General features: G+C 26.4%; 2 protein-coding genes across 2 annotated transcripts in view; one reads left to right on the forward strand and one right to left on the reverse strand.

Moving 5' to 3' along the window:
- Positions 1-5,988, reverse strand: part of LOC123297399 (RNA-binding protein fusilli) — a 92,188-nt gene extending 86,200 nt beyond the window's left edge. Inside the window, exon 1 of the mRNA XM_044879087.1 lies at positions 5,398-5,988. Coding sequence (XP_044735022.1) covers positions 5,398-5,526 — 129 coding nt within the window. The 5' untranslated portion in view covers positions 5,527-5,988. The remainder of the gene's footprint in view (positions 1-5,397) is intronic.
- A 1,431-nt stretch (positions 5,989-7,419) lies between these two features.
- Positions 7,420-10,787, forward strand: LOC123305308 (MRG/MORF4L-binding protein-like). Its single transcript, XM_044886994.1, has 2 exons — positions 7,420-7,585; positions 9,728-10,787. The coding sequence occupies exons 1-2, from the start codon at positions 7,456-7,458 to the stop codon at positions 10,537-10,539; spliced, it is 942 nt and encodes a 313-aa protein (XP_044742929.1). The 5' UTR covers positions 7,420-7,455; the 3' UTR covers positions 10,540-10,787.
- Positions 10,788-12,209: the final 1,422 nt, after the last annotated feature.

Genomic DNA, 12,209 nt, shown 5'->3' on the forward strand with positions numbered 1-12,209 from the left:
TCTTAATGGGTTTACCATTTAGACGTCTGGGCAATGTTTACCGCTCAATTGTATCGATGTTGATCGAGATCAATTTTTTGTAGGTTAGTTTTGAAAAGCTGGATCGACAATGTTTTTTTAATTGAATTTATATTTGGTTTTTGGTAGTACATACTATAATACAATAAATAATAAAAAATAATTTTATTGGTGTATGACTACAAGTTTTATTATATTTTCTCAAAATTTATTGAACTTTCGTTCATTCTCAAGAAATGTTTTTTTATTATTATTAGTTTCTTTTTTTTAATGTCCAACGTCAGATGAAAATTTTTTTTAAGGGATTTTTCATAAATAACATTCCAAATTTTCCTTAAATTCAGTAGGTAGATTTTCTAGATTTGTGTTATTTTATGGGGCCTTCAGAGGGGGGCCTTTTATGGTTCTAATTTTTAGGGGCCTTCAGAGAACTGAAAAAAAGATATTTTAAAGATATTTTAACATTGATCCTTATCGCAGATTTTATTTTATTTCAAAAAACTGGACGTTCAGATTTTCAGTTCTCTGAAGGCTCCTAAAAATTTAACTGGTTAATTATGATACAATAATGGACAACTATGCCAAGTTTCATTAAATTCTGAATGCAAAGTCTATTACCGATAGTACTACCCTTATTTACTAATAGTGTTAATATATTATTCCCATTGCTTTCACAAAAAATAATTGCAAAAAATTGGTCGGGATTTTTATCTGGATACCACATCTGATCCTAACGTTATTTAACTCAAACTGATTGAAAAAAAAAGGCGAGAATTTGATATATAGATAGGTTTTGCATAATAATCTGTCTTGCCCTAAAATTAGTAAAAATTTGCCAATCTTTTTTTTTTCAGATTTGCCGATCTTTTATCGATAGTATAAACATTGATATATAAAATCGAATTTACATAACAAAAAAAAATCGTTAAATCGTGAAACAATGAAATCATATAAAAATATATTTAACTTTCCAAAATGCTTTATAAATTCTAAGAACTTGTTTTTGGCAAGACGTCATTTGGCATATTAAATAATTAAATTTTCAAAAATAATTCTTTTTTTGGGGCTTCAATAATTATACTAAACATATTATAACGTATATTCAATAGGACCATAGGTGGGTATAACGAAATTAAATATCGACAAGTTGAAGAACCGCACGAGTGGGGATAAAACATATACGTTTACAATTACAACAGAAGTTAATACAGGCGTTCTCGTTGTTCATCAACAAACTACTTGACAGTAAGTTAATGACTTTTAGACTGACTTAAGAGCCGTTGGCAAAATTAGTTGTTACGAAATGAAATTCTTTGACAACTATATTATAGTTATTAAACGCGTAAAATCAGAAAAATACTAAAAGTATACGAACAAGCTTTTGCAAAATTTTTTCCGTGAGGTTTCTATATATCTCGGTAATTAATTAACTTCTCGATTATCTTAAAATATTATTTTAAAAAACTGAAAAAATATTATCCAATAAGATTCATTATTTTTATAAAAATTTAGATTAAGCAAAAAAAATACTCAATTTATTTAATTAAATGTCATAAACGAGTCTAAGCTCCATCATTAACATCCATCTCACTGTAAACAGGGTGTTTATACAATTAAGTAACTATGATATTTGTTATATTTCTTGTTTAAAATTGAAAAACTAAATTAATTTAATGCTTTCACTTTAATATATTTTTTCATCAGATGCGTTATGATATCTGAAAGCAATCATAAGCAGAAATTAAAAAAAAAAAATATTAAAAGGGAGTGAAAAGTGAGTTTAAAAACTTAATTAGAAAACTATGTTATAATCTTAAATTTAAAATACTTAGCTTTCCAGAATACAAATATTACCAGAATACTAATTTTATATTACCTATATATATCCATATATAATATAAAATTATAGGTAGATATTTATTAAATTCGATAATTTTCACTAAAAATTACCAAGCCTTAATACTAGTAATTGTGTATTTAGTAGCAATGCCGAAATAGTAATAATTGTGTATTTAGTAGGAAGAGCAAACACATTCCCGGAAAATTATAGAATTTAGCAACCATAGAAGTCTAAAAATGTGCTTTTTCTACGAAAATCACACGCAATTTTTTTTTTTAATTTGTCAAAAATAAAGACAAACAAATAACAATTGTAGAAAGTCAATATTCCCATTTAAAATACCAGAAAATCAAATTTACTGGCGTCAAAACGCTATCTAGAAGTCAATATTCGCAACTCCAAGAAACTATATTTGGTAGCTGCACGGTAAGAAATGTTTGTGGATGTCACTATGTCAGTATCAGCGGGAACACCATACTGTGTACTGTAGGGAATAGTAACATTAGCAATAGCTATGGCGGGCGAGCCAATGTAGTTTTTGAGCCAGGCCCATACTGGCTGGCGATGCTCACAATACCTCTAGTGAATAGCCCTATTCATTGCTGTAATATTACTTATGCAAACACAGATAAATGTCCTGGAAGTTCCTGGATATGTCCTGGAGTTAAACTATCTCGACCCGTGCGAGAAATAATTTAAAATTAATAGTAAGATACTTTATTTATATTTATAGGCTGTTGGTATCTGTCTGTATACCATACCAGAATGGTAGTAAACGCCATGCATTTCTTACCGTGACTGTAATGACAGTTGGAGAGGATAAAAAATCTATTTCCATGGTATAAACAAACAAAAAATCATAGAATATATATTCTATTTTATGTCATTCATAACTCTAGTTCGTAACCTCAATTAATAGAAATTCCTTATTTACAAGCTTTTATTTAGTTTCACCTGTCCCGTTGTCTGTCTGTCTGTCTGACCCACTTCCGGCTTTCCGATTAAGCTGAAAATTTGCATGCACATTTAGTTTGGATGACAATGCATGGTAAGGTTGTGGCGTCCTAATTTCCAATCGCTTCCACCATATTTGATATATATACATTTTTTTTAATCTTAAATTAAAAATTTTAACAAAAAATACTTTTTATGGGACAAGCTTTTATTGTACTAAAAAATAGAAATTAATTTTATCTATGAGTCACTCATACCCGACTATGTGTAAAAGCTTGAGGCGCTCAATTTAAAATATCAAAAAAACAAGATTGTCTAAATATTTTAAATAGTTTTTTATCACACTCTCTAGATTTTTGGATATAGAAATAAATATCCAATTGAAAAGGGTAACCTAATTATGATTCATCATATTATCAGCCAACTTTGAACGATATAATAATAAAAAGCCCGATGATCTAGGAATTTTTTGTGATTTTTGGAAACTTTGCTAATCAAAAAATGTATTAATAAAGTTTTATTGAAATACCTAATATTATTCAATCCTTGCATATCTCCTTAAAAAAGAAAGGAAAAAAATTGAATTAAAATGAATTATCTCTTTGATTTTCTCTAATTTACGAGTTTAATTTGGTAGATATAGACGAAAAGGCTAATTTGGGATTTTTTATTTAGATACTATATGTTTTAGTGTCTATGACTACTAAGTAATAGGTATTTAACAAGTGTATATACCTACAATAAAACTTTCAAACATTGGTAATTAGGTATCATTACCTAAAGTTTTTATTTTTAGTCTGTTAACGATAATGGTCTAAAATAGTAAATTAATTCCAAGAGAAAACTTCAATATTTCCTATAGGATTAAAATTATCAAAAATAAATATTATAACACAAGCAGTATAGAATTTTAACAAAGTATCAACACCGGAAATCTTCACTTTATTCAATAAATAAATACGTTCTTTCAGATAATAATGATTAATCGAAAAAAAGATACTTATTTCCAGAAAATACACCATTTTAGGGAAATTAAAATGAAAATTGATTAATTTTAAAGTTTAGTGTTACAATAATCACAGATCTGCAACTAAAAACTACTTCTTATAGATTTTTACCTCCTGAAACTGGGTATGCTTATTATAAAATTTCTATCACGTTATCTTGCAAAACTCTTTTCGAAAAGACGATAATAATAGGGATACTGACTCACGAAGGGACCTCATAGTTTTGATTATTTATATCCCAACAAAATAACGATGCCAGATTAGTTTGTGATAAACCATGCAGAAAAAAGAAAATGAAAAACGTCCTCGAAAGCAAAAAAAAATAATTTCAAAGACAAAATCGGTGAAATGGCAATTTTTGATAGGTAGGTATATACTTTTTTTTTAGTCTTAAATTAAAAATTTTAACAAAAAATACTTTTTATGGGACAAGCTTTTATTGTACTAAAAAGTAGAAAACAATTTTATCTATGAGTCACTCATACCCGACTATTTGTAAAATAGTTCCGATTCATTTTTGATATTTTAAATTGAGCGCCACAGGCTTTTACAAATAGTCCGATATGAGTGACTCATAGATAAAATTATTTTCTACTTTTAAGTACAATAAAAGCTTATCCCATAAAAAGTATTTTTTATTAAAATTTTTAATTTAAGACTAAAAAAATGTATATATACCTATCAAATATGGTGGAAGCGATGGGAAAATCAGGACTCAATCGGAAACCGGGAAGTAGATCAAATTTACTTGCAAGATTTAAAAAAAAACGAGTTTTTCAGAAAATCTGACGTGGTAGAAAGCAATGGATATTATTTTTTTATTCAGAACCTTAATATAAACATATAATTTACCAAAACTATCCCATGCAATGGAAAAATTTCTTTGCATGACTAGCAAAATTTATTAAAAAATCGAAAATATAATATTTAATTCAAAAAATTAATAAATTTAGTCAGATTTCGTTAAAGTTAAAAATATAATAAATATCGTCAATAATTTTAAGGTCCTTAACTGGCGGATTTTATATTTACGAATTTTTTCGAAAGTAGGTACAGAATGTCTCACATGATTCGATAGTAAAAAAAAATTGAATTATAACACTCTGTAATTAAAAAAATTTACATAAATATGTTAATTTAAAAACTAAATTAAAAAATAATTTTGAAATCATTAGCTGAAAAATTAGTATAAGGTTACGCTTACGACTTGAATTTTATATAGATATTAAAAAAAATATATTAATAATAAAATATGTTAAATAAATATATTTCTAAAGTCAATTAATTTTGACGCATCGAGTACTTCTTATAAGATTTCTTATATAATAAAATTATTAATTATGCAAAGAAAATTACATTAATTTCAAAGAAATACAATTTGAATGATAACATCAAGAAAAATTTTATTTTTCACCTGTTATCATGAAATTTTTTTATGATTTGTTTACTATATTAAGTGTAGCAAAATTTTTTATCTAAAATTGACAGGTAGCAGCAGGGACACCAACTTGACTGATGGAAAATTTTTTATATATTTTTATTACTCAAAAATCAAAATAAATAATTTTGGATACTAACCTCATTTTGAGCAACATCAATTATAACATAAATTAACAGAACAATTTCTTCCTCATCTGAGCCCAAATTGTTTCCTTGTTGACCAGCTGTTGCCAAATACAGGCAACATAAGTATTGCGGGGCCATCATATTTTTAAATTAAAAATATTTTCGTTTCAATATAAAAATTGGAAAACTTTTTTCTCAAAATTTCTAACACATAATTAAAGTACAATTTTTTTTTTCTGGATATGGGTGTTCGATAATAAAAGTCTTAGAATAGTCTCATTTTTTTTTTCAAAATTTTCTGGTAAATAAATGTTTTTTAAAATAGAGAAACATCCACAAAAATGTTTCAAAATAAATATATATAAGAAAAAACAATGTTTCAAAACAGTTATTATTATGTTTGAAAAATAAAAACACTGGCTACGTGGCTCGATGTGCGGTCAACAACTTCGATTCCCAACTAGGAAGCGACCAAAACAACATAAAAACTTTTTTTTAAATTACTTTAAACAAAAAAAAAAAACAATTACGACACTCAAACATTAATTTACTTCTGCACTGTACGAATTTTTAAAAAATTTTCTTACATCACTTCAACAACAACAAAATTCTTAAATAATTTTCCACTAATTAATTAAAAAAGTTCCAATTTTATTTAAATAATTAATAATTCAACAAATGCGTTTTGTACTGATTTTTTAAATTATATAAAAAATTTTCTTATAATTGAGAAAATTTTACGAAAACTTAATGTTTTTCCCTTTTTTTTTTTAATTAAAAAAATTAATCATTAAAAACGTAAGTAATATTTACTGAGATACCTTTTAGAAGGTAACTGGAAACAACTTCTCTTCAACACTGTTAAACAAATAGATAGTCGTTTTCATGGTATATCAGGGGATGAAGTGGGGTACACGTATATAATCAACAGGTAAATTTATAATTTACCTGTATACTTACGTTAAATATGTCTGAATATTTGGAGACGTGGATAGGTACTTAAGTCATTTTTTAAAGTCATTAATAAATTTATTTTATTTTATATTTAAAATTCATTAAAGCTATTTACAAATAATTTTTAATCTTTTTCATAATTATTAAATTTAAAAGAATTTTTCTAATATTTTTCTATCAACATATATCGCTTAAGTTATGATTAATCAAAGCCAACTTTATGAAAACGTGTTTTATTAAGGTAAAAAAAATTTAATAATATCGAGGGGCAATGTTCACTGCTCCTCAATTGCAAAGTTCTCGAATTAAAATTACAAAAAAAAATTACATATTTTTTACATTAAAAGTTAGGTAGGTACTTGTTTAGTGGAAAATGCGTAAATAAAATGTATTTTAGGGAAAATTATAGTTTTATTTTGTATAAAATTTAAATTAATTAATATGTAACTCAAGATTATGCGTAAATCAAAACTTGAATTACCAGAAAAGGTAAAATTTAAATTACAAAAAAATCATTAAAGGCGTTAATTATTTATATCTTTTTTACATAATGTAATAAATTAGAGTATGTCAACATTATTTGATAAAATTATTTCAATGTAGATAAAATATGTCTAAAGAAAATTAAACGATAAAAAAGAAATTTTTTGTATTTTTTCAAGAATTAAAAAATACCTACTCTAATAATTAAATTAATAAAAATGAAATAATTTTTCATATTATTGGCAAATTAAAATAATAAAAATCTAAAGTAGGATTTAGAATAATAATTTTTGTAAAATAAAAATAATTTTATTCAAATTAATAATATGTATTAGAAAATGCATTGGACGCCATTTTGTATGCAAAAATTACTTAAGCATAGAAACTTTCATAAAAACAAAATGATTTTATCTCACTTTCTAAAAAAAACAATTTCGTACAACTACTGCCATCTCGTAAAGTTTAAATAAACTTGATAAACCTGCTAACCAAACCTAAATAAATCAAAATACAAAATATTAAAAAAATCTTAATAATAATAAAAAAGAATTTAAAAATTGCATTAAAATTAAAAACTAATAAATAAATTGTTTTAATTTTTATTATAAAGTTTTTAGAATTTTCTTATTCGTAATGAAAAAACCTATCCAAGTAGAAGTATTTGACGTTTCTAATATAAAAATGTCTAAAGAAAAATCAACAGACATCGATTTGGATTATGAAATTCAATTACTTTATGCAATGCAAGGCTTTAAGCCTGTTGGTAAGACCTTTTTTCATTTTACAATATATTTTATAAAAAAATAGGAAGCACTTTTGGCGGGTATCAACAGTTGGCTTAGTCCATTGATTCACGTTCCCTTTAAAAACCATTGACAATTGATATAGGTACCTGGAAAGCCGGTTTAATATTACCCTATGAATAAGGAACAAGAAAATTTGGGGTGGAAATAATTTTTTTGTAATTTAGTAATTTTCTTTATGCCCCAAAATAGTGCCTTGACATCACTATTATTATAAATTACTACAATCAAATATCTTCAATGGTCGGGAATAACACAGTATAGTATCAATTTAACGATCATATTTTGGTAAAGATCTAATAGTACCAAAATTTGACTTGTACATTTATTCCCAGCTATCAAAAACGCAATTTGCTGGCTTAAAGTCCAAGACTATTGAATATATCAATTTAATCTTCGTTTTCGATTATATTCCACGTTGGGATTGGCACCTTCAAGGCACGTATTTCATGTGCCTTAATCATATAATATTTATACAATTATTACTTTAGCACCAGCGTCCCAAAAAGCGTCTTCTTGGGGCTCATACTTTGTCAAATTACTACATTCGAGCTATTATAGTTCCTTTTGAACATTCAAACCTCATATTTTAGGCAAAGCATTTTCCGTAAACAGAAAACGTTTTTTTAAATAATATTTATGTTTGAAATGATCGTTTTTATTTTTACAATTGTATCATTTTCATCAAAATAATTAAAAAAAACTCGGGTAAAATACTATGATTCTCGATTTTCCAGTTTAATTTATCATACTTTTCCATGAAATTCATACATATATTAAAGTTACATTGAAGGAAGGTAGAAAGAAACTTGAAGGCCAAATAAACTTGATTGATATTTATTTTTATTATGAAACTAAATTTTACATTTATTTCAAATTTTTGTGTGTATTTTATATATTATATAAGTCCGGATATATAGAGAACCCGGGCACGAGTCCCGGCTTCTGTGTAATTTTTTCGTTTGTTTCTATTTGTTCAAATTGATTTGAACATGATTTTTGTGATTTATTAAGTAATAACTTAAAATATTTCAAAAAATTTTTAACTTGCTTTTTGGATTTTCAAAGGTATTTAGGTAAGACCAAAAAAACGAAAATTCAGTTTAATTGATTATTAGAATACCAGATTTTTAGAAACTGGCTGAAATCGATCCGATTGGTACTCTTTGTTTGGGATTTTGAGCAGTATATTTTAAAATATGCATACAATTTAAAATAAAATATATCCGCTTTTTGTATTTTTTAGGTCAAAATTATCTTGTGTACTGAGTTTGATTCGAAATCCAAGACAAAACATTTGAAAAATCGAAAAAATCACAAACAACTGTTTGGTTTAGAATTTGATAGAACTCGGTATATGTAGTAATATTGACTCAAAAAAATAAAAATCGGGTTCATTTGACGATTGTTGACTGAGTAACGGATACGCTATCTAGTACCGAGTACTGACACGTTAATCACGAATTTATCTCGTCACTCAAATTTTTTATTTAGAATATATACACTTTGACGAACTATAACTGACATAAAATGTTACCAATTGAATCTTTATTAGATAATATGTATCAAAAGTAAAGAGTAACGTAACAATACGATTGTAACGGGTACTGATTATTTTAGTAACGAATATATACAGATACTCAATTTCTCGTTACTTTTACAGCACTACTTATTTAGTCGTTAAATGAACGGGATTTGAGGAGTGTGTGATTTTGGAAACCCTCTAAAACGAAATCCTATCAATTTTTATATTATCTCTTTACCACCTTATATACATAAAAAAGCCTATAAAAAAATTTGTTGTATTTTTAAGTGAGTTCAGTTAATTTATATTTAATAAAAATATTTTAATTCCTTGTAAGTTACTAACTCCAATAAGACGTCGATCGTCTTACACTTACATGCATTATTCTTTCGATAAAACACTTTCACAACGTAAACACAATAGATAATAGGTATTCATTGCTCTATTAAATAAAGTTTTTCTAACTGTTCGCCGAGTTCTTCGAGACACTTTCACATATCAAATGTTATTATTTCAAATTTTCTTAGAATTAATTATAAATTCGGAACTAGAAATTAATTGCGCATTACTTTAATAGGGATCAGCAAACATTTTCAAATGTCGTGTATCATTGAACGATTACAAGAGAACATAGAGAAAACCGTGAACAGTAAATCAATATGGGAACATTTAAATAAATGGTACAATTTACAACAATTAAATGAAAATGAAATAATTCCATTTCAAAATCAAGAAATTGATTTTAATCTACCGGAAGCAGAATTTGGTGTATTAAAACAAAAGAAAAGTACAATTCCAGTCGTAAAAGCACCACCAGTCCCCAGTACACCAGAAAAACCACCTACACCAGTTGTAAGTCAGACAAAAGTCTCATCATCCACGCCTGCGGTTAGTAAAAAACCAACAGAACCCCCACCAAAAGAAACAACGGCAAAACCTGCGAGTACACCGCAAAAAGAAGAAACGAAAAAAGAAATTCCCACACCATCAAATACGAAAAATAGTTCATCTCAGCGACGTGATAGTTTCAGCCAAAAAGCTGATCAAACAAAAAGTAGTACGGCGTCAGGAAAAAAAGATTTTAATCAACCTGGAAATACATCAGCAAAAAAAGTAATTGAGAAACGAAGTGTTCATACTAAAGGACGAAACCAAAGTACTCCAAATGTTTCATCTTCAAAGACGAAACATTCATCGAACGAATTAGAAAAAATTCGCGACCATAATAAAAACGATAAAAAAGAAGAAGATAACACTGCATCAGTTAAAAGAACTACTCGTGGATCTTTAAAACCTGATGATTCAGAAAGTTCCAAAAGTCAGAGTCCTTTAACAGTTAGTACACCAACCTCTTCTGGTGGATCAGCACCAAAACGACGCAGAATATAGTATTTTATTGAAATTGATGACTCTGATTCCGATTAAAGTTTGTAAATATGAATCTTGACATTAAAGATTTTATCAAAAGTTCTATTATATTATCGATAAAGTTTATACGAATAAAACGAAATAGAAACAAAGTCGGCTACAGTGGAAAGTCGAATTTTTATTTTTGAAATTAAAAAAAAATTACCCTTTAATATAAAAATTCAGTAACCGGTCTTGAATAGAGAACTTGTAAATTTTTTAAATGATGTAAAATAAATAAATGTACAAAATATTTTGTTCATGAAAAATGTATAATTTTAAACTAAACCAGGAAATTTTTGCGTAATAACAAATCAAATTCATTCGATGTTATGTAACTTAAAGCATATGTATTTTACATCGTATTGAATGTGCCAGAAAAAATTATATCAAATATACAAATCAGTTTAATTTTATTATGATTGCTATTTACTTTTAAACTATGAAATCCAATTCGGTAATTAATAACAATTGTTTCTAGAAAATATTTCTATTTTAATTTTAATAATTATAATTTGTTGTTACTGAGAAGTCTCAATAAAATAAAGAGACGAAACGTCCAACTGCATCAACTGTAATGTTCTGATTTGATATTCCCAAAGCCAACTTCCCTGTGATTCAATTTGTTTATATATTTTTCTATAAAATTTTGTAAATCGATGGTTATGCCAATTTAAAAAAATTATTAAAACATATCTTACCATTTTATCGCTTTATACGTTAATGTGTTAAGTAAATACGTAGTTCAATAAGTAAAGCAAAAGATATTGCAAAAATAACATGGAATTTCCTCAAATATATTATAGGTTTTAACAAAAAAAGCCTAATATCTTAACACCACAGCGTTAAAAGATTTTCGAACTTAAGTTGTTTTAATTGACGATGTAACTATCATATTACTCCTAGATTTTAATAAAATTCATCAGCGCTTTCCCGGAAAGTTTGAAAAACTCGAATGATGGATTTTTTTTGTTAAGTTTCCTTATTTCGATTTATTTCTACAGCTATAGATATTGCTTATTTTTCGTGAAAACAGTGATTAATTTTCTTGTTCTAAGAGTTACTCAGAATATGAATAGTCATTTAAAAACAATGTTTACTTGGAAATTTTTTACTCGATAGGATGGTACACGTCCATTGACACTTTTCCTAACTACATAATCGTACAATAAATAAATTGTTTATTTAGTCTCAGTGTTTAAATTTAATAAAATTTATTTGCATATCTGAGCTACTGAAAATATATCATAGCCTGTATTTATAAATGTACTCAATGGTGGATGTTTTCTTACATGTACAAAAAGATATTATCTATTATAATATAACTAAAACTCTTTGTCACTTCTCATTCTTATGTTGAAATTTCAAAACTTTTAAGGGATAAGGCCTATGTAACAGGATACAAAATTTACAATTTTATATCAGCTTTTCTACGGACTAATCATTAAAGAATGAAATATAGCCTATTTTATCAAATAAATATTCAGCAGTTATAAATGTTTATTAAAAAGTCCTATAAATTGATTGAGATATTCGGCGTGATTCAAAAAAAAAACTTGGATTTAACATTGCCTTTACATTGTAAACAACATATCAAAAACAAACAAAAAAAAAAAAAAAAAATCTTATTTGATGTAAGGTTCACCCCCTTT

This window comes from Chrysoperla carnea, chromosome 1, assembly GCF_905475395.1.
Source record: "Chrysoperla carnea chromosome 1, inChrCarn1.1, whole genome shotgun sequence".
Lineage (NCBI taxonomy): Eukaryota > Metazoa > Arthropoda > Insecta > Neuroptera > Chrysopidae > Chrysoperla > Chrysoperla carnea.